At 44.5% G+C, this 27763-nt stretch overlaps 1 protein-coding gene across 1 annotated transcript; it reads left to right on the top strand.

Moving 5' to 3' along the window:
- The first annotated feature begins 8183 nt into the window (after positions 1-8183).
- Positions 8184-12764, top strand: LOC120732089 (NLR family CARD domain-containing protein 3-like). The gene is made up of 3 exons (XM_040029427.1): positions 8184-9131; positions 10651-10824; positions 12554-12764. The coding sequence occupies exons 1-3, from the start codon at positions 8191-8193 to the stop codon at positions 12747-12749; spliced, it is 1311 nt and encodes a 436-aa protein (XP_039885361.1). The 5' UTR covers positions 8184-8190; the 3' UTR covers positions 12750-12764.
- Positions 12765-27763: the final 14999 nt, after the last annotated feature.

Below are 27763 nucleotides of genomic sequence, written 5' to 3'. Positions count from 1 at the left end.
GATGACCATCTCTAACTGTCCATGACTCTTCTCCATGTCACAGCTCAGCACTCACATCACTGCTCCATCATTATTCACACTCATACCTGTGTGTTGTTTTAAAGCCCAGAGCTGTGGGGCGTACCAGGCTCAGCTGGACATAACCCTGAAACTAATCCAGAACCTGGATTTGAACCCAGCTGTGTTTCCTTGAAGAGCAATGAGTCGAAGTATATTGGTGTAGACTTTAATAAAAGACTGTTATGTGACAAAGAGTAAGTACATTATTTTTATGAGATTGTTCATCATGTCTTTAATTGAATATTTCCAGTTTTTCCTTCCTGTCTCATGAAGCTGTTACATTTATTGTTTTTCTTTTAGGATCAACAAGAGGCCAGAATCTCCTGGACCTGAACCCAGCTGTGTGTCCTTAAAGAGCAACGTGTCGAAGGGTATTGATATAGACTTTAAAGGATGTTCTTCTGCTGCTGAGAGGTAATGTGTGTCTAGATGTTGTTCCTGACTCTGTATTTTTGAATAACTGCTCATGTTTAATATCAGCTCAGCTCTTTTCCACACACATTTCTATGTTGGTGTGTGAAGCGGTGTGTGTTGGAGTGTTTCCACAAACACAGCAGTCAGAGTGGAAAGAGTGGATGTTGTAGGAGGTGTTTGTGTAGTGAAGAGGCTGAGTGTCTGTAGGACTCCAGCTGCTCCAGCAGGTGTCTCCTTTGTGCTTTGCTTCAAACACAGTGTAGGGAGGAGCTTCCACTCAGGTGTTTCAGGTGTTGCTGGATGGAGGAGGACAAATAGTTTTTCCCTTCAGTGACACTTCAGCAGCTCAATGTTCTGGGAGATGTTTGTCTTTATGAAGGTTTATGGATTCTTGTTCTTACTTTGGTTAAACTGAGCAATACATTTTCCATCTAACATTTAAAGTAAATTTCCAGGTGAAAAAAAGATCTGCAGCTGCAGCCTCTGTGATGTTTCACAGTCTGAAAGTAACAAATTCAACCAGAGTTCAAACAAAGGCTTAATATACGTGTGTGTTTGATATAATGCCAACAAGTACAAATAGGTGTTCTTACAGGTCTTAATCACAGAGGTCTGATAAGTCTGGTGACTTTCACAGTCAGCAATTTTGCTGCCTTTTATTTTATATTGGCCTTTTTAAAGCCCTTCAAATGCTCCCACATTCATACAGAGCTTTTAACACCAAACTCCTTTACAGTCCTTCTCCTCTCACACACGATCACACGACTGATTTGTCTGCAGCAGCTGTGTTACTGCTAGTATTTTATTATGTGTGTAATCTCCTCATATTGTTCCTGTGGTTTAGTTTGACTTCCTTCTGCAAACTCAGCTGCTCTGTTGCTGATACACGTCTCCATGAATATGATTGATCAGATGCTGCCAACACCATGTGTTTCATGTGAGCGCTCAGCTGAAAGCCTGGGTTGACTTATCGAGTTAATAACAAGCTTCACGTGACTGTGAATGCTAAAGTGAATCCAGATAAAGGAAAGAGACCCTGCTAATGTTGGACTCACTTCTTAGTGTAGATCCCAGGAGGAAGTTCAACATAGCCATTCTTTGTGCTAGCTCGACCAAACCTGAGACCACAGTGCAGGATAATGATTATCATCTGTCTCTGTCAAGGACATTTAAAATCCACAAATAACAAAAATAATTATATTTGATCATTAAAAATCTCTTTTCAATTAAAAAAGCATGAGCACACTGGTGGATTACAGAAACATGAAAACTCGTTAACAGTAAAGTTAATTTAGGCGTAAACAAAGTGTCAAACATACTTAAAGTAGAAGGACTGATGTTTGTGTTAAAATACCCTCTTAAAGCTGAAATACTGATTCAACTTTCTCCAAAAGTTGATTCTGTTCATTGGACGTAGCGTTTTGTGGGAGAAAGTGGCTTCTTCTTTCTCAGCTGAATGCAGGTTTCAATCTTATAAACAGGACATTTGCATAATGACTGAAACCAGCCCACTGAAGGAACAATGGGCTGGGAGGTCAGTTCCTTAATCTTAATTATGCAAATTCTCATGACCATTGATCAACAACCACTGATCAGTGTCCATGATTCCCATTCACAGTGAGTTGGGGAATGGCTGAAATCACAGCTTTGTAAGATGGTGACAAATGTACCCTTAGGCCCCCTCCTCGATTCAGAGATGGTCTTTCCCTTTTCACGTAAATGGCCTCCTTGACTCTGCCCTCAAACCAGCGTTCCTCCCTGTCCAGGATGTGTACATCCTCATCATTTAAAGAGTGTCCACTGGCCTGTAGGTGTAAATAGACTGCAGAGTCCTGGCCTGACAAGGTAGCTTTTCTGTGTTGTAGACAGAGGTTGTTTGGTTTCCCCGATGTATAAATCCTGGCAATCCTCCTGACACTTAACAGCGTAAACTATGTTACTCTGTTTGTGTCGGGGGACCCGATCCTTGGGGTGGACCCATTTTTGGCACAACATGTTTTGGGGTTTAAAAGCCACAGAGACCCGTGGTTTAGAAAAAATGCATCTCAACTGCTCCGATACTCATGACACATATGGGATCACTACAGGTTTTCGCTTAGGCAGCGGTTGTCCTTCTCTCCTGGATCGGACTGAGCTTTCTTTAGGCGCCTTCCCAGTTTTGACAAAAGTCCAGCTGGGATAACCATATTTACGCTACATCCAGATGAACAGAATAAATTTTTGGAGATTTACTTTCCTGGATGATTGAGAATTCATCAAGACGTTCCTCCTAAAGTGTTATTCAGTGTTGTGACAGTCAGCTGCTGCTGGGATGGGCTGTGGCAAAGAGAACAGAGAAAATCCAAATCAGAGTTTTTCTCGGAATTAAAAGCAAGGAAACAACAATATATTCTACACGGTGAAACTGATGGTTTATGGTGTTTGGGTCTGTTTTTCTGTATGTATGCAGAAAAGTGTAAACTCAGATGAATTATACCATCAAATGTTAAAGGAAAATATCAGGATGAGTGTCTGTGAGCTGAGAAGGACGTGAAGCGAGCAGTTTATCCCAGAGCTGAAGCTGCTCTGTGTGCAGAGATGAGCTCAGATTCCTGCTGTGATTGATCAACAGTCACAGAAATGTAGACTTGTAGTTATTACTGCAGTATGGTCACAGCAAATACTGATAAACATGTATTATGAGGATGGATGATCAAGTTTCTCACTCTCTCCTTTAAATCTCAGTTTTTTTCTTCTTCACAGTTTATCTGTTAATTTATTAATGAATAACACTGAAAGAGTTTCTGTTATATTTCCCCTTGAACATCAGCTTATTAGGGCGGCATTAGGAAATAGCCCCCCTCCAAAGAATGAATAAATGAATGATGATAATAATAAAATGATTAAAAAGCAGAGCTCAGAGTGGTAGAATGGTCAAACATGGATCCACGGGTGGTTCAACTGCATTTGGTGACGTGACTAAAGCAAATCTTTCAAATAATCTGCCACGGTCTGGCTGGCAGACCGTGGGGATGTGAGAAATGAGGACCCAAAATGCAGGACTTGACGCTGAAGGCAGTGCGTTTATTTACAGTGGTGACAATCCAAACAACAATAAATTCCCCGTGCGATCCCAACTCCCGTTCCGTGTCTTCTCCTTTATCCCGTGCTCTGTGCTCTGTCTCCGTTCCCTGTGTACTGTCCGTGTGCTGCCTCCTGGATGCCGCAATGCCTCCTGGGGAAACATGCATACAAAAGGTAGCCGTTAGTACCAAGACCTAATGGCAGACCTGCACTAACCTTGCACATAGACTTAAGACTGACGGGAAGTCACTCAACGATCCAGCGTCGAGGAGCTCTCAGCCACACTGTTTTGAAGCTCCTCTGACGAGGCTTGATCGGCGCCAGGTGTGTGTGGATTCCTGGGTGGGACCGGTCAGCTGGCAGGGCCACACCCACCAGGCCTAAAAGTGCCTGCCACGACCGCACCCTCACATACACAAGCACACACCCCTAAACACCTGACAGTACACCAACACGGAAAAACAGGACAGCAGACACAACCATAATAACAACAACCACAATAATGATAATAATAATAATAATAACTACAATAGTAGTCCACACTGCTCACGGACCCCGAATCCCTGGAACTGGGTCCGTGACAGTACCCCCCCTCTAAGGGTCGGCTCCCGACGACCCAAAAACAAAAACAAAACAAAAACCACAGTACAACCAACCCCGGGCAGGCGGCGGGGGGTCCCGGACGGAGGGCCCCAAAACCCCAGTTCAAATGTCCAACCACTGCCATGGTGGGAACAACAGTTCTTGCGGCCGACCCAGTGGACTGCAAGCAGGCAAAACCCGCTATGGGTCAGGCAGTGGTGGGAAAACAGTTCGGGCGGCCTACCTCCAACCCCGTGATGGAAGCAGAACGCTTCAGGCGGCCTGCCACGGGTCCGGTGGCGACGGCGTTGCGACAGCTCCGGCGGGCGGCCACGGGTCCGGTGGCGGCGGCGGCGTTGCAGCTCCCGCCTCAGCACAACCCACGATTCCCGACGTGGCGGCCGGGCTGCTGGACGTGGCGGCCGGGCTGCTGGACGTGGCGGCCCGCCGACCTCCAGCTCTGGCTCAGCAGATCCCTCCGGACCTCCGAGCTCCTCCGGTGGCAGCGCGGGCTCACCAGGCTCGCTGAGCTCCTCTGCTGGCAACGCCGGTCCCTCCGGCTCGTTGAGGTCCGCCAGCAGCGGTGCGGGCTTCTCAGTGGGTGGCTCGCTGAGCTGCTCCGGCCCGCTGAGCTCCTCCGGCATTAGCTCGCTGAGCTCCTCCGGCCCGCTGAGCTCCACAGCTGGCGACGCGGGCTCCCCCCGCTCGCTGAGCCCCCGCTCGGGCTTGCTGAGCTCCTCCGGCTCGCTGAGCCGCTCCTCCGGCTGCGACGCGGGTATAGATGGTCGTTGATCCGGAGGTGAAGATGGCGATGCGGAAGCTGCAGGTGGCGAAGATGACGGTCGAGCGGGTGATGTGGATGGTGAAGTCGAGAGTTCTGCGGTCGCTGCAGTCTGATGGGACGCTGGTGGAGAAGTAGCTGCAAAGGGCGGAGGTGATAATGGTGCGGCAGCTACTCGTGGTAGACTGGACAGCGATGTAGAAACAACAGGCGGGTGACATAATGGCAGGGTAGTTCCAGCAGGCATATCAGCCTCCAACTGAGGATGAAGACGAGAGGCTGACTGGACTGGCTGTGCTACGGCTACAGGCTGGGCAGCTGGCTGTGCTACGGCTACAGGCTGGGCAGCTGGCTGTGCTACGGCTACAGGCTGGGCAGCTGGCTGTGCTACGGCTACAGGCTGGGCAGCTGGCTGTGCTACGGCTACAGGCTGGGCAGCTGGCCGTTGCTACGGCTACAGGCTGGGCAGCTGGCTGTGCTACGGCTACAGGCTGGGCAGCTGGCTGTGCTACGGCTACAGGCTGGGCAGCTGGCTGTGCTACGAGGTTAGCTTTCACACAGTCCAGTGAATAAACAGATGAGGTGACTGAAGATGAATTGTCCATATGACTCACCACAGCCGGCTGTTGGAAAGTTTTAGAGTCTGGCTGCGGTGAGGCACGCCGGCGGCGCAAGCGTCGCTTCCTTAACGATGCCGGGGCCAGCGTATCAGGCTGAGGTTCCACCAGCCGGCCGGACAGGAGAGCAGCTGTGTGATTTTGAGCTGCCGGTCCTTGGTCCGCTGACTCAGCAGGTGCCGCAGAGGTGAGTGGAGATGTGGTGAGGTGCAGAGGGCGTGTGAAACGTTTCCCCCGCAATGGAGGGTCCAACGAGAGAGCTGCAAGCGACGGCGGGGAGGCTATCTGCCTATGAAAAAAGAAATAGGCAGCAAGGGCTCCCAGGGAGGTTGCCACATCCTCCTTTCCCGGACAGCCTAAACCAAACAGTTCAAAGCTAGAGCTTGCCCTCAACACAGTTACAATTCGAATTAGTTTTGCAATGTCCAGAAAGCTCATAGAACAGGTGGTTGAAGACAGGACGGTATCAAAAAATACGACCTGTATGTGTCTCCGATGTGGATCTGCCGCCTGGATAATGCTCCGACAGTAATTCCAGAGCTGGGCGAGCAATTCCTCCTGTGAGATGGTCCTTGAGTCCGCTGGGCCCATAATGGCTGGATCGTTCTGTCACGGTCTGGCTGGCAGACCGTGGGGATGTGAGAAATGAGGACCCAAAATGCAGGACTTGACGCTGAAGGCAGTGCGTTTATTTACAGTGGTGACAATCCAAACAACAATAAATTCCCCGTGCGATCCCAACTCCCGTTCCGTGTCTTCTCCTTTATCCCGTGCTCCGGGCTCTGTCTCCGTTCCCTGTGTACTGTCCGTGTGCTGCCTCCTGGATGCCGCAATGCCTCCTGGGGAAACATGCATACAAAAGGTAGCCGTTAGTACCAAGACCTAATGGCAGACCTGCACTAACCTTGCACATAGACTTAAGACTGACGGGAAGTCACTCAACGATCCAGCGTCGAGGAGCTCTCAGCCACACTGTTTTGAAGCTCCTCTGACGAGGCTTGATCGGCGCCAGGTGTGTGTGGATTCCTGGGTGGGACCGGTCAGCTGGCAGGGCCACACCCACCAGGCCTAAAAGTGCCTGCCACGACCGCACCCTCACATACACAAGCACACACCCCTAAACACCTGACAGTACACCAACACGGAAAAACAGGACAGCAGACACAACCATAATAACAACAACCACAATAATGATAATAATAATAATAATAACTACAATAGTAGTCCACACTGCTCACGGACCCCGAATCCCTGGAACTGGGTCCGTGACATAATCCCACCATCAACGGGATGTTGTCTCCTTTACTACGGTTACTTTACTTGGTCACCGTGTGAATTTCTTTGAAATGAACCAAATTCTTTTATTTGTTGGTTGTTGCATATTTAACCTCTACAGTCAGGAAAGGAGGAGATGAGGCCTCAACAATGTTGGGTTGTAGCTGTGGTTCAGGTTAGAGTGAGTGTCCATGGAATAAATGTAAGTCAGTGAATTGGAAACATGACTGTGTTCAAACTTTGTTTTCCTTTTTATAATGAGTCTAATCAAAGGTGGACAGAAGTATCTCCACTTTGACTTTTCTGTGTCACCATCAGAGCTTCTGCACAGTGTGGAGAAAGATCCAGAAGCAGAGCTGGACTGCAGACAGCCAGTCAGAGCAGCTGTGTACAAAGTAAGACTGAACATCTTTCTGCTGATGGACTCATTTCTGAAAACTGGACTTCTTGTGTTGTTCAGACATTGAAGAGTTTTCTTTCTCTTTAGTCTCATTGTTTTTCTTTCTTTCAGCAGATGTTGGTCTGCAGGAGGTTTTAGATGAACATAAGATCAGTCTGAGGAGGAGATGTGAACGTGTGACTGAAGGAAGTGATGAAACAGGAAGTAGAACCCTCCTCAACACCATCTACACTGAGCTCTACATCACAGAGGGACAGAGTGATGAGGTTCATACCCAACATGAGGTGATGCAGCTGGAGACAGCTTCCAAGATGGACGCCCTCCATGACGCTCCAATCAGGTGCCAGGACATCTTTAAAGCCTTACCTGACCAACAGAGACCCATCAGAGTGGTTCTGACCAACGGCGTGGCTGGTGTTGGAAAAACCTTCTCAGTGCAGAAGTTCACTCTGGACTGGGCAGAGGGCTTGGAGAACCAACATGTCAGTGTGGTGGTTCTGCTTTCATTCAGGGAGCTGAACCTGATCAGAGATGAGCAGTACAGTCTTCTGGAGCTGCTCCATGTTTTCCATCCAACATTACAAAAGGTCATAGCAGAGAAGCTGGCTGTCTCTCAGCTTCTGTTCATCTTTGACGGTCTGGATGAAAGCAGACTTTCATTGGATTTCACCAACAGGAAGCTGCTGTCTGATGTCACACAGAAGTCATCAGTCAGCCAGCTGCTGACAAACCTCATCCAGGGGAATCTGCTTCCCTCGGCTCTCGTCTGGATAACTTCCCGACCTGCAGCAGCCAATCAGATCCCTCCTACATGTGTTGACAGGCTAACAGAAGTACGAGGCTTCACTGACGCCCAGAAGGAGGAGTACTTCAGGAGGAGATTCAGTGATGAAGAGCTGTCCAGCAGAATCATCTCCCACATGAAGACATCCAGGAGCCTCCACATCATGTGTAGTATCCCAGTCTTCTGCTGGATCACTGCTACAGTTCTGGAGCACATGTTGACTACAGAGCAGAGAGGAGAGCTGCCCAAGACCCTGACTGACATGTACTCACACTTCCTGCTGGTTCAGACAAAGAGGAAGAAGAACAAGTACCATGAGGGACGTGAGACGAGTCCACAGGAGCTGATGGAGGCTGACAGGGAAGTTCTTCTGAAGCTGGGGAGGCTGGCGTTTGAACATCTGGAGAAAGGAAACATCATGTTCTACCAAGAAGACCTGGAGCAGTGTGGTCTGGATGTGACAGAGGCCTCGGTGTACTCAGGAGTTTGTACAGAGATCTTCAAAAGAGAGTGTGTGATTTTTCATAAACCAGTCTACTGCTTTGTTCATCTGAGCATTCAGGAGTTTCTGGCTGCTGTCTACATGTTCCACTGTCACACCAACAGGAAGACAAAGGTGCTGAAGAACTTCCTTAAACCAAAATCTTTGACCAAGATGATTTCCAGTGTTTTTGATAACAAAGATCTCCAATCACTTGATGTATTTCTGAGGAGAGCCATGGAGAAATCCCTCCAGACTAAAAATGGCCACCTGGACTTATTTGTTCGCTTCCTTTATGGCCTCTGTCTGGAGTCCAACCAGAGACTCTTAGTAGGTCTGCTGGGTCAGGCAGAGAACGGTCCAGGAACCATCCAGAGAGTCATCAACAACCTGAAGAAGTTGAACAGTGATGAAATCTCTCCTGACAGAAGCATCAACATCTTCCACTGTCTGATGGAGATGAACGACCTCTCAGTACATCAGGAGATCCAAGAGTTCCTGAAGTCAGAGAACAGATCAGAGAAGGAACTCTCTGAGATCCAGTGCTCAGCTCTGGCCTTCATGCTGCAGATGTCAGAGGAGGTTCTGGATGAGTTGGACCTGCAGAAGTACAAAACATCAGAGCGTGGACGACAGAGACTGATTCCAGCTGTGAGGAACTGCAGAAAGGCTCGGTGAGTCCAGATGTGATCATTAACATCATTGATCAGTGTAGGTTAGTAGTTTAATTTTGAAAATAAAATCAGATTGTAACCACGAAGTGTTTGTGTCCGTACGCTGCAACCTTCCACACCATTCCTTCATTGTACAGACTCAGCAGCAGCTCCATGGATCCCAAATCCAAGAGTGGAGAACAGATTTGAAGTGTGTCACATCCACATCCATACACAGCTGTTTCCACCATGTTTCCACTGATATTAATCCTGTTCAATGGCACGTTTCATATCAGTGAATATGTTCTTTAGGACGTCCACTGACATGTTTAAGTGTCCTGCTGGAAATCACTCAAATCATCCATGAAATCCATGAAAAATCCTTTTAGTGTTTCTAACTTCACCCTCTGTCCTCTCTCTCTCTCCATCCTCCTCGCTGCTTCTTTCACTGATAATCACACAACAATCATATTCAGCTACAAAATAACACAATACTATCACCTGATGATCATTATTATAAGAGCAGGATCCATATTTGATATCAGAGTAACACACTGCTTGGTTATGTGCAGTCATCATCAGTGACTGTGGGTCAAACAGAAGCTCTCTGATTGGTTGCTGACCTTGGTCACCTGTCCACTCTCACCTGTTTGTGTTTGCTCTCTCTTTGCTGTCTCCATCCTCTCTCTCCTTTCTCTCCCTCTCTGTCTTTGTACCGTCACGCAGGTCCAATGGAAACAGTGACATTTACAAACCAATCAAAGACAAACTGATCCATGTCAGGTTATAACAATATTCAAAGTGAATGCAGGCTGCTGTTGGACACACACAGGTAACATCATTTTGACTTGCTGTCACCTGGATCTGAACTCATAAACACTGAAGCCCTGAACAGGAATACAAATCATTTTCTGCCAACTAGCGACACACCAGCAGATAATGGCTCAGAAAGCTCAAATGAGCCAATCATTTCTGTGTTTAGTTCCCCTGAAATCAGATCTGATATCAGCAGCTCTGAGTTCATTCATCATTATTGTCCAGTGATGAGATTTCTGCTCCGTTTGGTAACAGTCAGCAGGTTTTTCCTGCGTGTGGACGTGAACAGTCGTACCTGACAGCAGGTAGCAAACAGAGATCATCTTTCCAGCTGGAACTCTTCACTGAGCTGAACTCATTCAAAATGTTCTGGAGTCAGATTCAAAACAGGAAACAGTCCAAATGTGTGTCTTCACTCTGACTCTGGATCAGATCTCAGTGACAGGCTGTGGACATTATGGAAGCCTAAATGTGACACCATCTTCCTCCTTCATCTGCAGATTAAAGCCAAACAAAGATTCTCATTAAAAGTCTGCAGGTCTGAGAGAGACTCAATCGTTGTGTCATGTCAAACACAGTAAGAGGAGCTGAAGCACAGATGTGAAGAGCAGATTCATCAGATTATGACCTCACTCTGTTTTGTCTTCATATACATTCAGTCTGTGTTTATAATGCAGATTTTCTGCTTTTATAATAACACATTTTATATTTTCTATCATCACAGACTGACTCAGTGTCGACTCTCAGAGTCTCACTGTGAAGTTGTGGCCTCAGCTCTGAAGTCCAACCCCTCCCATCTGACAGAGTTGGACATGAGTTGGAATGACCTGCAGGATTTAGGTGTCAAGTTTCTGTGTGCTGGACTGGAGAGTCCAAACTGTCGACTGGAGACTCTGGGGTGAGTTCACTGACTGCGGCTGTTGTAGTTTTTCTATATTTCACGTCTTTGATTGATGTTTGAAACTTTCTTTAGTTCCTAAATGTTCAGGATGTGTCTGAAGACAAATGTGAAGAAGTTTGAGTGCTTTCAGAAATGTTGTCTTTCCAAACGACTGAACAACAGTTTTTGCTTTTGGCTCCAAACAGAAGTGACAGACTTGATCAGGGTTCATTTAAAGGCTGACAGAAGTGGAGTGGTGACGGGGAGATGTTTGACAGGACAGTGTTTCAGCCTCCACAGATTCATGTTGTGCTCCATCAGTCAGTGAAGATGAAGTCAGTGCTGATAAGGCTGTAGAGTGTGTGAGGGATGTGAAAGAGGATGATGATAGCAGATAAAAACAGGCTGCAGAGACTTTGAGCCATACAGGGCACACAGTGTGTGTACAGAACAGCTGAAATCATTATGGAGGCCTCACTGGAATATGGAAGCATCACAGTACAGCTTCAGTGAAGCTTTAAAGTCTCTGATATGAAATGAGACATTAAGCAGCCAGAGCTTTTTCATGAGTGGAAATCCACTGTGACTGTGAGCTGCTGCTACAGCCTCCAGATTAGCCAGCAGCTCATCCTGCTCAACATTTTCTCATCAACTTTAATGGAAGTGTGATGTTTTCAGCTGGAGTGATGGTCAGGGTGGCCTCCCTCTCCTCTTCTTCTCCTCTTCCTCTTTCATTTGTAAAGCCACTTCTGCTGCTTTCATTCATTTGGAAGTCCTGTAGCTGAGTTTGGGAGAGACTAACAGCCTCGGCAGCAGAGGGGAGAAAGGCTGTAACACCACCACTTTACTCTGTTCTACCTGTCACATCATTTTATCAGGAAACAAATATGCTCATGTTTTTACTATGTTTGTCTTGAAGATGCAAGAAGATCACATGGTGCTTTTAATTATTGTGTTGGTTTGTTTCCTGTCTCTTGGATGGAGCCCAGCTGTGCGTGGCCCCTGAGCCTGTGGTCAGAGTGTGTGCTGGATAATCCGGCCAAGGATGAGGCCAAATTTACATGGGATGAAATGTCTGTCACATAATTGAGCTTAATGTAGTTTCATTTCTGCACAATTTAAAAACAACCAAAACTTTGTTCTGTCTTTTCTATGTTATACTGTAGACTTTTGTTGATACTGTGTCCAAAAGGAGCAGCTTTTACTTTGAAGGGGAGGCGTCTCTATTTCCTCTTCAGGTTGGATGTTGGAAGAAAATTAGTGTGTGATGTTCTTTCAGTGTTGCACTTTGTAGACGGTCCCTGAGCACTGGTCTCACAGCCAGCTGCAAATAGAAACCAGTGTTGTTAGTCCAGGTCAGAAGATGACTTGTTGGAATGAAAATGAGCTTGTAGTTTGTCTGCTTTAATAATGTGACTGGAAAAAGGTGTTGGACTTCAAATATGTCCATTTCTTTCACACTTCACCTTTAAAAGTGAAGCCTTGTGGTTCCTGGAAGGAAAACCACGACTTTTTCAAGTCTTTGTCCTGTTTTTATGATAAATGTACGACTTTAATGTCAAACATTCAGAGTCTTTTCTCTTGTTGTGTTTGTTTGAAGCTGCTTCCTGTTGGCTTCAGCTGTTTGGAGTTTCCATTTTCTAAACTTCTACATTCTGAACCTTCTTCAGCTCTGAACAAATGATGAAACACTGAATGATTTCAAGCTCAAACTTTGTCTAATAAACATCTTTCATTCTTTATACAGATTGAAGGGCTGTGATTTGTCAGAGATCAGCTGTGATTACCTGGCAGCAGCCCTGAAGTCCAACCCATCCCATCTGAGAGAGCTGGACCTGAGTAACAACAACTACCTGCAAGATCCAGGAGTGAAGCATCTGTGTGGTTTCCTGGAGAGTCCAGGATGTGGACTTGAAACTCTGAGGTCAGTCAGCATGTTTTAGTTTGCTGAGATGAATATCATGAATATCACCACACGCGGCCTGCCCACCTTTCCTGATTCAGAGAGAGGGGTCCTTGATTAACTGTGTAGTGTTCTTCCTCACAGTTCTAAGTAGCAGACGGTAAACTGTTCTTGAAGTACACTGAGAGAGAGAGAGCTGTGCAGGAAGTAAACGTCAAAGTCAGAGAGAATTCATGACGATGTTCATCAAACGTAAAGCGTAGTTTGGATCTTCTTTTGCTGCTGGTTCACTCAGTTTTGGTTTGAGACAGATGAAACCTGCAGCTACAGGATCTGTGAGCTGTCCACTTTCATCCCCGACGGCGTGTCCGTGTACGTGCCATCGGGTGAACGATCCACGCTCTGTGTTTCCATCTTTGTGTGTTTAGCTGCTCTCATTTACTGTTTTGTCTGTTTGCTTGTTGTTAAAATACTTTTGGGAGCTTTAACGTGAGATTCTGGCAAAATACATTTATATTAAAAATCGATTCAGGATTGAATGAATCAACATTGCTTTATTTAAATTAAAATGATTACAATAGGAAAATCCATTTTTTTACTCCCGCCTCTAATGCTGGGTAATGTCAGCTGGTCCATGTGCAGCTGGCTGTGAGGCTCAGGGAGCGTCTACAAAGTGCAACACTGAAAGAACATCATCCATAAATATTGAGTAATAACTGGACTCTCATACAGCGAGACTCAAATGCCTTTAAACATCAGCTTATCCAGCTGATCCAAGTCCAACACTGAGTTTGTAAAAACATGTTTGTCAATCATTTTGTTTGGTTTCTGAGGAAAACGATTCAATAACTTGCTGCTAACACACAACATTTCATCATATTTCCTCATAACCCACTTTTGTCTGACCATTTGAATCCCATTTGAATTTGCAATAAAGGATCCACAGAGTTTGGTGACAATAATGACAGTAGATGTTTGTGTGAAAGTGCTGGAAGCAAATTAGTGTGTGATGTTCTTTCAGTGTTGCACTTTGTAGACGGTCCCTGAGCACTGGTCTCACAGCCAGCTGCACATAGAGACCAGTGTTGTTAGTCCAGGTCAGAAGATGACTTGTTGGAATGAAAATGAGCTTGTAGTTTGTCTGCTTTAATAATGTGACTGGAAAAAGGTGTTGGACTTCAAATATGTCCATTTCTTTCACACTTCACCTTTAAAAGTGAAGCTTTGTGGTTCCTGGAAGGAAAAACACGACTTTTTCAAGTCTTTTCCCTGTTTTTATGATAAATGTACGACTTTAATGTGAAACATTCAGAGTTTTTTCTCTTGTTGTGTTTGTTTGAAGCTGCTTCCTGTTGGCTTCAGCTGTTTGGAGTTTTCAATTTTTTAAACTTCTACATTCTGAACCTTCTTCGGCTCTGAACAGATGATGAAACACTGAATGATTTCAAGCTCACACTTTGTCTAATAAACTTACATCTTTCATTCTTTATACAGATTGAGTTACTGTGGTTTGTCAGAGATCAGCTGTGATTATCTGGCAGCAGCACTGAAGTCCAACCCCTCCCATCTGAGAGAGCTGGACATGAGTAATGAGTACTTCTGGTCTTCAACTAACAACAACAACAAGCTGCAGGATTCAGGAGTGAAGTATCTGTGTGGTTTTCTGGAGAGTCCAGGATGTGGACTTGAAACTCTGGGGTCAGTCAGCATGTTTTAGTTGTGCTGAGATGAATATGATGTGAAAGTTGTGCTGACACTAAACTGCAGACATCAGGCTGATATTATACTGATCCACACTGAGGATCTTCATGGTAAAGTCTGTTTTCTTCTTCTCTGGTTTAGTCCATTGACTGTAGCAGAACAATGTTCACATTTCAAACAGTGAGACTCAACGTATGGCCCGCGGCCCACACGCGGCCTGCCCACCTTTCCTGATTCAGAGAGAGGGGACCCTGATTAACTGTGTACTGTTCTTCCTCACAGTTCTAAGTATCAGACACAACAATGAATAATCCACAGCTGACTCTCTTTAGCAGGACAAAGGTCACGGCACACAGCAGACAGTGGGAAATATTATAATTCTGATCATTTATCAGCACATATCCATATGTATAAAAACAAAGCTGACACGGTGAGACTTGATCAGAGGTGTGATCATCACTGCAGAGGCCTTTGTGTCAAAGTCACTGAGGATCAAACAGAAACACATGAAGCAGATTTTCCTGTTCTGGCTTTTTATAGCAGATAACCTTCAAAATATTCTGCAGTCCATCAAAAACTGAAGCAAACCATGAATCAACATGTGAACATGAGCTGATGCTGCTGAAGGGAAGCAAAGTTACAGAGGTTTGATTACAGACACAGCTGAGAGTTTGTAATCTGTCATCATTTTAAAAGGTTTAAATTTCTTCAGTATTGAACAGCAGAAATGAGGCTTTGTTTTCGGAAGCCGACAGCAGTGAACACAACAGCAGACTGGTGCGTAATAAGCAGTGAATAATGCAGAAAACAGATTTTTGAAGGTAAACTGTTCTTGAAGTACACTGAGAGAGAGAGAGCTGTGCAGGAAGTAAACGTCAAAGTCAGAGAGAATTCATGACGATGTTCCTCAAACGTGGGGTAATATCAGCTGGTCCACGTGCAGCTGGCTGTTAGGATCAGGGAGTATGGGCAGAAATCTGTGCTGTCAGAAACTGAATTTGAATAAGTTAAATTTGAATTTGAATTGCTCGGATTGAATCTGAATTGTAACTTTAATAAGTGCTTTTATAAACTGAATGTGAATTAGCCAAATTATTTATTCAATTGATTTATTCAATTTATCTCAAATAATTTCAGATTCACTTCTCACCATTCAGTTTCAGTTCTACAATTCAATTTCAGTTCCAAAATTCAGTTTTTTGGACTTACATCCGGTTCCTGTTCAAGCGCAGATTAATAGAACTATGTTTTACTAGCAGACCGAAAGTATTATTGACGGGAATCTACTGCATCTTGAGGTGAATTAAGGCTTCAGAAGTCATTCGTCATGTTGAATGACCAGTGGATAAACTCTCAGGTTGGTAATAAATGTATTACATGTATAAGAACAAGCGTCATGTTAACAAATGATAGCCGTACAGTAACTTTTATTCTTATTGTAGCTGTTAGCTAAAAATGCTAATTTAGCGTAGTTTGCCCTGAATTCATCTTCGACAAACAAATATGATCAACTGTTTCTAGTAGAATTCCAAAGTTCTCATCTTGGACTCTCTCAGAGCCCTGTATGTTTGCAGAGACCCCTACAGTAGGGAAACATGCAAAACAGTGTCCAAACCTTTTAATTTGAGCTTTATTTATGTCTTACACAATATCCCAACTCTTTAGCTAACTTAACAACCTCAGCTAAAGTGAATAGTTAGTCTAATTCATTAGTGCAGCATTACTGGATCACCTCTGTTTGAAGTGATATGATATGTGACTATCACTGTGTTTAACTACCATAATAATTCTTAGGGTACTGAGTACATGCTTAATTAGGTTTTTTTTAAACATACTGCTCCATTGCTATGTTTGACAGGCTGAAGTTGTCGGGTCACCTCCTAAATTGACCATCTTTTACAGGTGTTTTTTGCCAGAAATGGAGTGTCCACTGAAGACTGAATATACTGAATCTGTACGCCTTGCCATTGATCCCTCTTGTGCCTTCATCTAGACAAGAGACATTAACTTAACCACTCTCACATGATCTGTACCTACATCACCTTCCCTGACAGTTGTAGCTTGGCTCATCTGAGGGTGAAATTATAAGAATGTGTTATTTTTCAAAGTGCTCTCTAGGGTTCCTAAATAAAATATCGCATTGAGGTCATTTCTTTTGAATTAACCCCTTCTTCTGAAATATAAGAACCTATCCTGGTTTTAATGGCACTTTGGATTTCCTTACTTTCTGTTCCACTCCCAACCCCAAACAGATGCTGACAAGCTGACACAGTAACATGGAAGAGGGAAAGAAGTTGGAAGGGACTACTACAAATAAACCTAATGCCTAACAATGTAAAATAAGAAAAATAATAATAATAAAGATAAAAGATGAAGTAACGAGTTTTTAGTTTTTTGTTTATTCCAAATGATCATCCAGATGTCTGTGACATACACCATAATGGAAGGCCTTAGTCATCACATGCTTAAACTCATCATATATTTTTGCATATGCTGAACAGGCAGTAAGACATGCTGTAACTGTGGGGTAGAAAACAGCATGAACACCATACGGCAGGGGTCTCAAACTCCAGTCCTCGAGGGCCGCTGTCCTGCAACTTTTCCATGTGTCCCTGTTGCAACAAACCTAGTAGGTCATTAGCAAGACTATAGAACTTGACAGCATGCTGAGTTGCAATTCAGCCATTTGATTCATGTTACAGCAGCTCAAGAGTGAATGAACATGGTGCAATAAAAGTATTTTTAGAAGTATATGTTTCCAAATACATACATTTACTTAAATTTACTTGAGTAGGGTTAGGGGTTGCCACCTCAGCATGCAGTCAAGTTCTATACTCTTGCTAATGACCTACTAATTGTATTCAGGTGTGTTGCACCAGGCACACATGGAAAAGTTGCATGACACCAGCTCTCGAGGACTGGAGTCTGAGACCCCTGTCATATGGAATATGACAGGTGTGATTGAACTGCATGAAGACTCTGAAGTTTCTCTTCTCTTCTGGCAGGACAGGAATGTGGCCTTGTCCTGTGAGCCACCGTAAGGATGTACTTAGAGTAGAACTGGACTGTCACCGGCTTCAGGCTCTTCACCTTTTCAAAGACAAAGGAGTCATTTAGATAAAATATTAGATATTGTTTACCTGTAAACAGAATTTAGAAATGCAATTATTGTCAAGAGTGAACAAGCACTGATAGTGTAATCTACAGCTGTAGCCAAACATTTAGAGAATGAGAAGTGTTGTTTGTTTATTTACAAAGTTTGCTGTTTCAGTGATAGTTGTATATCATATTATATTACTTCAAACAGGTGATCCAGTAATGCTGCACTAATGAATTAGACTAACTATTCACTTTAGCTAAAGTTATTAAGTTAGCTAAAGAGTTGGGATGCTGTGTAAGACATAAATAAAGTTCAAATACAAAGGTTTGTTCTTATACATGTACTACATTTATTACCAACCTGAGAGTTTATCCACTGGTCATTCAACATGAAGAATGACTTCTGAAGCCTTAATTCAGCTCAAGATGCAGTAGATTCCCGTCAGTAATACTTTCGGTCCGCTAGTAAAACATAGTTCTATTAATCTGCGCTCATTACTCTTGAACCGGAACCGGATGTAAGTCCCAAAAAACTGAATTTTGGAACTGAAATTGAATTATAGAACTGAAACTGAATGGTGAGAAGTGAATCTGAAATTATTCGAGAGCTAAATTTTTAAAGGATAAAATACAGTTTCAAAGCAAATGAATTTTTATTCAAAAATAAAATTCAATTTCAATTTAGTGATGATCATTTTAAAACCAATAAATTGAATTTCAAATTAGGCTAATTCACATTCAGTTTTTAAAAGCACTGACAGGGGATTTCTAAAAAGCATCCTGTAATTCTTCAGCTAAGACACCTGAGTTACAAAACACAAAGACTGCAGTCGTTTTTTACACACGTGGGCAGCAACGAACGGTGCGTGCGAACTGCGAACTGCTCCCTGCGTACTTTTATTTTATACATGTCTGTGTGTGTGTGTGTGTGTGTGTGTGTGTGTGTGTGTGTGTGTGTGTAAAAATAACAATGTCACTCAGAGCAACAGAATCAGCACATGCACACTTAAGATTATAGCTTCACTTCTGCAACAAAGCACGCTCTGCAAACCTGCAGTTTCCTGTCACTCTGACTCTGCACAGACCCAAAGCAACGGGTTATTTCCCTTTTCTACATCTGTTCTCTAAAAACAGGAAGTGGTTTTAGTAGCTGAATAAGTTCATCACAAAGTTATTGTCACGGTTTGTGGAGACAGACCGTGCGGAGATGTGTGTGGTGGACCCAGGTGCGAACACAAGTGAGGATACGGGAGTGAACTTAAACAAAAGCGAGCCTTTTATTGTGGCTGATGAAAGAACTGAAGAACAAACAAGAATGAGGGCAGCACAAGAGCACAAGCTAAACAGAAACCTAAACTGGAAACATACTATGGTAAGGCTATGGCTGGGGATACGAAACACGGGGGGTGGGAACACAGACGACGCGACACAGACTACATGAAACACAGAGACTAAATACACAAGAGGGATGATCAGGGGAAGTGGCCACACATGGGAGCACAGCTGACACACATGAACCTAACGACAGGACAGGAGAGGTGAAACTAAATACACTGACATTGAATACAGACTTTCAAAGTAAAACAGGAAACCTGGAGATTAGACATGACATGAACTAAACATAACCATGCAGCCATGACTCATGACAGGTAGACGCACGAACCAGGGAGACGAAGTACAGGGGAAGATGACAGAAGCAACAGCATGAACTTGACAACACAAGACACACAGACATAAACACATGAAGGGCAAGGGAGGCTTAATACAAGGGTAATATAATTACAAATGAGCTGGAATAACTTAATGAACCTAAACAAACAATAAACATCAAAATAGACTAAACACAAAACACTGGGTCGCACGACCCAGGACCATGACAGTTATTAGGTGAAAAGTCACATAGACATGTAGATTGCTTAAAAAACAGAAAAACACATTTCATGAAGCTGATCAAATTATATAAAAACAAAAATCTCTTGACATTCCCTCGTGTTGAACAGAAGAATGAAATGTTTTTGTAATGTAAGATGGCGCCGGTGAGGTCGGCTGCCGTCACGACTGCTCCGACCACTTTTTCTTTGTCTTTGTTTTTTAAGTTAGTTTTCAGCGTTTCTAAATCGGCAAAATCACCACCATTGGGTACATTAGGTATGACAGTGACACTCTTGTTTCTATTGGTTTACAATGTACTCACAATTCGAAGTTTTTACCTCCGGATCCGAGCTGGCCGAGTGAGATCTTGAGGGAGAACAAAAGGAAGTGGCGGCGGCCTAGAGGGAAGCGAGCCGGCGTCAGGAACAGGCTGAGAGCTCGTGCACACCGCACACCTCTGCCTAGCATCCTGCTCGCCAACGTCCAGTCACTGGAGAACAAGCTTGACGACCTCAGGGCCAGGGTAAAGTTCCAGAGAGACATTCGGGACTGCAATCTCCTCTGCTTCACCGAGACATGGCTGAACCCAGCGGTGCCGGACCACGCCATCCAGCCGGCCGAGTTCTTCTCGGTTCACCGCATGGACAGGACACGGGACTCGGGGAAGTCAAGGGGAGGCGGCGTGTGTTTAATGGTGAACAACAACTGGTGCAACAGTGCGAACGTTGTTCCTCTCACACGCTCCTGCACACCAAATCTGGAACTACTGTCCATCATGTGTCGTCCTTTTTATCTGCCTCGGGAATTTACATCGGTCATTGTAAGTGCCGTTTATATTCCACCACAAGCGGACACGGTCACCGCCTTATGCGAGCTGCATGAGGCACTCACACAGCACCAGACACAACACCGGGACGCTGCGCTTATTGTGACGGGGGACTTTAATAGCGCCAACCTCAAACGCGCAGCGCCAAACTTTTATCAACACATCACCTGCCCCACCAGAGGTGAAAGGACACTGGACCACTGCTACACTACGGTCAAGGACGGCTACAAGGCACAATCCCGCCCTCCTTTTGGCAAATCTGATCACGCCGCCATCTTCCTCAACCCAAAATACAAACAAAGGCTGAAACAGGAAGTTCCGGTTCAGAGGAAGGTCGCGCGCTGGACGGATCAATCGGTGGCCGCGTTACAGGACGCACTCGATGACGCAGACTGGGGCATGTTCAGAAACAGCTCCGATGATGATGTCAACGTGTTTACGGAAGCGGTTGTGGGATTCATTGGGAAACTAGCGGATGATACCGTGGAGACAAAGACTATCACAACGTTTCCCAACCAGAAGCCGTGGGTGGATAAAACCATCCGCGACGCTCTGAGATCCCGCACCGCTGCCTACAACACGGGACTCAAGACGGGGGACATGGACCCGTACAAAGCCGCGTCATATAACATGCGGAGGGCGGTGAAAGAGGCGAAGCAGCGCTACGGGAGGAAACTAGAGTCACAACTCCAACAGAGTGACTCTAGGAGCCTGTGGCGGGGACTAAGGACAATAACGGATTATAAAGCACCAACAACCGGTATGACGAACGCGGCCGTGACTCTGGCAGACGAGCTGAACACTTTCTATGCTCGCTTCGAGGCTGCAGCTAAAGACTCCAACGATGCTAGTGTTAGCGGCGCTAACGGCTGCAGACAGGAAGATACTGCCAGCACCGGAAACGTGCTTGTCATCTCCGAGCATGAAGTAAGGAGAGCCTTCAAGAGAGTGAACACCAGGAAAGCAGCAGGACCAGACGGCATCCCAGGTCGTATCCTAAGAGACTGCGCATACCAGCTAGCTCCTGTGTTCACTGAGATATTCAACATCTCTTTATCTCAGTCGGTGATCCCCACATGCTTCAGAGTCCATCATTGTTCCTGTCCCGAAGAAACCCCACCCTGCTTCTCTCAATGACTATCGCCCTGTAGCCCTCACCTCAGTAGTGATGAAGTGCTTTGAACGCCTGGTCAGAGACTTCATCATTTCTTCACTACCAGACACACTGGACCCACTACGGTTCGCTCACCGTCCAAATCGTTCCACAGACGATGCCATCTCTCATCTCCTCCACACATCACTCACTCACTTGGACACTAGAAGGGGGAATTATGTTAAAATGCTCTTCATAGACTACAGCTCTGCATTTAATACCATAATTCCCTCCACACTCACCACCAAGCTGGAGCATCTGGGACTCAGCTCATCTATGTGTCTGTGGATCTCCAACTTCCTAACTGGCAGACCACAGGCAGTAAGGATGGGCGGACATGTCTCAGCCTCCACCACTCTCAGCACTGGAGCCCCCCAGGGGTGTGTTCTGAGCCCCCTGCTGTACTCTCTGTACACATATGACTGTGTGGCCACTACCAGCTCCACCACCATCATCAAGTTTGCTGACGACACCGTCGTGGTGGGCCTGATCTCTGATAACAACGAGACGGCCTACCTGAAGGAGATTAGGAATCTGGAGAACTGGTGCCAGAGGAACAACCTCCTTCTAAACGTCAGTAAGACAAAGGAGCTGATAGTGGACTTCAGCACTAAGCAGGAGAGGAACTACCAGACCCCTGTCATCAACGAGTGCCCAGTGGAGAGAGTGGACAGCTTCAAATACCTCGGAGTTCACATCACGCAGGACCTGTCATGGTCCTGTCACATCAACACCGTGGTGAAAAAGGCCCGTCAGCGTCTCTACCACCTCAGACGCTTGAGAGACTTCCAACTGCCCTCCAAGGTGCTCAGGAACTTTTACTCGTGCACCATAGAGAGCATCCTGACGGGAAACATCTTAACCTGGTTCGGGAACAGCACCATGCAGGACAGACGAGCTCTACAGAGGGTTGTGCGGTCAGCTGAGCGCACCATCCGCTCCGAGCTCCCTGACCTGCACTCAATCTACAGCAGGCGGTGCTGGACCAAGGCCAGGAAGATCGTGAAGGACCTCAGCCATCCCAACAACAGACTGTTCTCTCTGCTGAGGTCAGGAAAGCGATTCCGCTCCCTGAAGACCAACACAGAGAGACTGAGGAGGAGCTTCTTCCCGCAGGCGATACGGTCTCTCAATCACACCACCACACAATACTGACCCACACATACAGTTCCTACACACACTGGACATTCTGGACATTGTTTTCACTTCATTACTTAAATCACGCTGCTGTTATTGTGTATATGCTGCTGTTATTGTGTATATATTTATTTATATTTCTTCATACGTTCTTATATAGTTCTATATTGTGTATTTTGTTGTACAGTTATTTTATTTTCAACTTTAATTTATATATTTTATCTTATACTCCCAGTTAAATTTACCCTTCATTCTAATTTGTGTTGTACAGTTATTTCATTCATTTTTAACCTTAATTTATATTTTATTCCTTCCTAGTTAAATTTGCCCTTTTTGATTTTTCGTATTTATTTCCTATCTTGTTCATAGCCTTTTCCTTTTTTGTTTTCTTTGGGTCACGGGCAGTTGTCCAAGCATTTCACTGCATATCGTACTGTGTATGACTGTGTACGTGACAAATAAAATTTGAATTTGAATTTGAATTTGAATTTGAAATGTACTAGTCATTAGTTGCACTTCATCTTCATCTTACAAATAAGAAAAGAAGTCTTCATGATCTTCATCATTTTCGGTACATCTGCATATGCTGTGAGTAATAAACTTATCATCTATGGGATTACAGCCTTTAAACAAGGTATAACACAAGTAAAGAAAAGCAAAATAAAATAAAACTCCATGATCTGGTGAACATTCTTCAAGTCCACGATGTTCTGTTGGTCTTCATCAGGAGATTGACTGTCCTTTGAGCTTCTTCTCAGGATCGGGACAAGTGGGAGGTCAAGCTGTAAAATTTTAAGCCAAAATCTGGCCTGTTTCCTCCCAATTCTTTTAATCTATGGTTTTGCCGCTGTACTCAAAATTCCAGGTTGAGAAAAGTCCACCTTTATTTATTTGTAACCTGTATTGACACATTAAACCATACCATTAATATCATTTTCATTTCTTTTCTTAAAACCTCAATTTGCTTCATCTGGCTAGAGTCTGTTTCTCTCTCTCTGGGTGCTCACTTGTCACAGTGAGTCTCCTTTTATGGGCATGCAAAGTTCCTGTCTCACACACCATTTCCTGTCACACACACACAGCTGCTCAGAGCCATATTTCCTGTTTCTCTCTTTCGTGTTTCTACAGGCTAATCAAACTTATTTTGTATTAACAATCTACAAACCCTCTGTAATTCTACTAACTTTTGTTCTAAAATGTAGCATCATTCACACAATAATTTCATAATCCTCTCACACACACTGCCTTTTAAATAGACTAAACTCTTTGCATTTTTATCTGTTTCAGGCATTTTTCATCCACGGATAGATGTAGTCTTGTATCATGTCCATTAGATGGAAGTTGTCGTGCGTCCATCTCTTTATATGTATGGGTTTCTGTCGTCTTCCAGATCGGATATTCTGATGAATAGAGCCGTTGCTAGTAGTAAGACGCCAGTCATCACCTGAGAACACTTCATGCTTGAGGTTGGTTTCACCCAAATGTATCAGTAAGCCTAAAGTTGGTCAATGGCTGGAGAGAATGAGAGTACGAGCTGAGCTCAATCAGCACTCCTCCCTCGCCACTGGACCTACTGATACCTGGTGAAACACCCCTTACACTCCACTGCAAGAAAGCTCTACTTTCTCGCAGTGGCTCTGATGAATCCAAGATGGTCTCTCTGCAATTTTACAGGCTGTGGGTGTAGTCAATAACACTTGATAGGGACCCTCCCAGCGAGGCAAGCTCCAATTTTTCCTCTGGAGTACCCGTATTAGGACCCAATCGCCTGGTTTCAACCTGCAAGAGACTGGAGAAGAGTCGTACAGCAGTTTATTGTTCAAAACAATATCCTTATTTTCTAACATTTTTGCCATCCATTCTGCCAGAGTTGTTTCTCTGACAGATTTGTCTAGTGGTTCACTTATCACTGGTAGTGGAAAAGGCCTACCATGGACAATCTCGAATGGTGTAAGTTTTTGAGAGCCTTGTGTTAATCTCATCCACATTTTTACTAGACCTATGCATTCAGGCCCTGGTCTTCCTGTTTCTCCCATGCATTTTCTGAGTCTCTGTTTTATGGTGCCGTTAGTTCTCTCTACTAACCCTGCACTCTGTGGATGATAAGCACAATGGTTTCTTATGCTGAATCCTAGTGCTTCAGAGACTTTGCTGATCACATCATTGACAAAATGTGTCCCATTATCTGATCTTATCAGAGTGGGGATGCCATATGTTGGAATAAAATGATTACATAGACATTTTGCAACTGAGATTGCATCTCCTTTTTTCACTGGATAAATCTCTGGCCATTTTGAGAATACGTCTATAATCACTAGAGCGTATTTTGAGCCTTGACTTTCACTTAATTCAGTAAAGTCCATGTGAATGGTGTGAAATGGATGAGGTGGTGTGGGGAAATGTCCTCTTTTTGGCCTTAGATTTCCCTGTGAGTTGTGTTTCTGGCAAATCATGCATGTTCTCACAAATTCTTTTACTGAAGTTTCAAAATTCAGAGTGTAAAAGTGTGTATTAATGATCTGTATCATCCCTGCTGATGACACATGAGTAATCCCATGTGTCACTAATGCTGCTGCTCTGTGTAGGGATTTGGAAAGTATCGGTTTACCCTCACAAGTCATCAGATCATCTTTTAGTTGTGCTCCACACTTTAACCATTTCTTCTGTTCTACGGTTGGTGCTGCTTTTTGTTCATCCTTAAGTACGTTAAGTGGTATTTGCTTAGTGGATGCTGACATTAATATGTCTACAGTTTTTTGTGCGGCTAACTTAGCTTCTTGGTCTGCAAAGTTATTGCCTTTAGTTATTTCTGATTTATCTTTCTGATGTGCAGCACATTTGCATAATGCTAACTGTTTTGGCAATGCTATTACTTCTAACAGTGTCTTCAAAAGACTTCCATGATGTACTGAATTTCCAGTAGACGTAATCATTCCTCTGTTCTGCCAGATTTTTGCAAAGTGGTGCACTGCTGAAAAAACATACTGGCTGTCAGTGTATATATTTATATCTTGGCCTGCGTGCAATTCACATGCACGTATGACTGCTTTCAATTCTGCACTCTGAGAGGAGTGTGACGATGTTAGCGGTTTTGCCTCTATCACCTTGTCTGTAGTGGTCACTGAATAGCCCACACAGTTTTGTCCTAGGTTATTCCTAGACGCTGAGCCGTCTACAAAACCATTACTGAACCTGGGTTGAGGTGTGCTGTAAATGTCAGCACGTGGCTTTGTCTCCTCATCTAATTTTTGCATACAGCAGTGTGGATCACCTTCTTCGGGTGCGGCCAAAAGTGTGCTCGGGTTCAATTGACCACACTTTTCGATCCTAATGTGTGATTGTGACAATAAGATTCCAACATATGATAGTTGTCTTGTATGTGTGAGGTAGGACAAATTGGCTTGGAGTAAAATTGAAGTTACCACGTGTGGTACTCTGATGATTAAAGTGTGCCCTAAGACAATGTCAGCTGACTTTTTTACTGCCTCTGCTGCGGCTGCACAGGCTTGCACACATGTAGGCAGGCCTGACGCAATAGAGTCCAATCTACACGAGTAAAATGCAAGCGGGTGTTGTTTTTCTCCAAATGCCTGTGTTAACACTGCTTTCATATAACCTGCTCCTCCATCTACATGTAAGTAGAAAGACTTGTTGTAACCACGGTAACTTCTGACCCCACTTCCGCCAGTCCCTTTATTGTGGCGGGAATGAATCCTGTATAAGTTCTGGGTCAATCAGCTGGAGAGGCTGCAGTCAGGCGCCCTGGTCCTTTAACCGCGTTACAAGTGGCGAACCAGCAAGGAGCCTTTGTGTGTGAATATTTTGAGGTCATAAATACAATTTATCTTTACTTATTTACTTCGTTTTTGCTGAAAATCAAATCAAAAATGGATTCAGTTGCACTTTCCGGCATAAATATATCACAGTCTGTGATGATCTCCGGTGTGTCTAACACAAAAGCTGATAACGAAATTCTTGACTACTTGCGTACTTATGGTAATCTTAACCGTCATTTTTACGTAAATGATCCCACGAGTACTTTCTTCAAAAACCTGATCGCTGAGTTTGTAGATACCACTGCTTTTACAACTCTAGAGCCGTTCCTGCCTTAAACCCACTGTTCTAAAATTGTTGCCGACCTTGTGTTCCGCGTCACAGCTTTGGCCTGTGAGTACGCCACCACAGAGGACAGCAGCAGTCCCCCTCCCAACTACCTCAAAGAGCTCAAGCATATTGCTGATCGCAGCGGGCAACTGTTTGAAGATGTCTTGAAGACAGTAATGAGGCAGATTGGTCAACATTTGCATGAAGCAGGAGCAGATGATGAGGAAAATGGAGTAGACGAGGACAATGGCGTAGAGGAAGAAGAAAAGGAACTGGAGCAGCAGCAATTGTCTTCACCTCCTGCCGGACAGGTTTCCACTGACCAGCAGGGGGCACGACCTCGTCAAAGCCAGACTGGACCAACTCCAAGAGTATCACTCACAGCCCATGATCTCAACCTACCACAAATACAAAGGGTTGTTGTTGAGCATGTGGTCCGAAACCCAGACATAAGCACCACAACTTCACTACGTCTCCGTGCTTTTTCAGGAAGGATTCCTAAGCCAAGTAGTGAAGCAGATTTTGAATCATGGCGTTCCCAAATTGATCTACTGCTTGCCGACCCCAGTTTGTCAGCTCTATACGTCGCCAGACGTATTATAGAGAGCCTGTTGTCACCTGCTGCTGATTTGGTTAAAGGTCTAAGTCCCAACACATTGCCTTCAGTCATACTAAGTGTACTTGACTCCGCTTTTGGAACAGTTCAAGATGGTGAAGAATTGTATGCTCAATACTTAAATATTCTTCAAAATCCAGGTGAACGACCATCCGCTTACCTCCAAAGATTGCAGCTAACCCTCAGCACTGTTGTAAAGCAAGGAGGACTTGCAGCTGCTGACATGAATAAGCATCTGCTGAAGCAGTTTTGTCGTGGGTGTTGGGATAACACTATACCAGAGGTGGGACCAAGTCATTGTTTTGCAAGTCTCAAGTAAGTCTCAAGTCTTTATCCTCAAGTCTCAAGTCAAGTCTCAAGTAATGTCAGGCAAGTCAGAGTCGAGTCTCAAGTCACTGGTGTAAAAGTCCGAGTAAAGTCACAAGTCTGAAATTTTGAATTTCAAGTCCTTTCGAGTCTTTAAAAAAAAAAAAACGAAAAAAGAATGTTGCAGTTATATGCTAAATGTAAATATTAGACCCATGTAATTTTTAAATCGTTGTTTTT

The sequence above is a fragment of the Simochromis diagramma genome, unplaced genomic scaffold, assembly GCF_900408965.1.
Source record: "Simochromis diagramma unplaced genomic scaffold, fSimDia1.1 OVJJ01000558.1, whole genome shotgun sequence".
NCBI classification, from domain to species: Eukaryota; Metazoa; Chordata; class Actinopteri; order Cichliformes; family Cichlidae; genus Simochromis; species Simochromis diagramma.
Note: the sequence above shows the minus strand (reverse complement) of the source record. Positions and strands in the feature narration are given on the sequence as shown.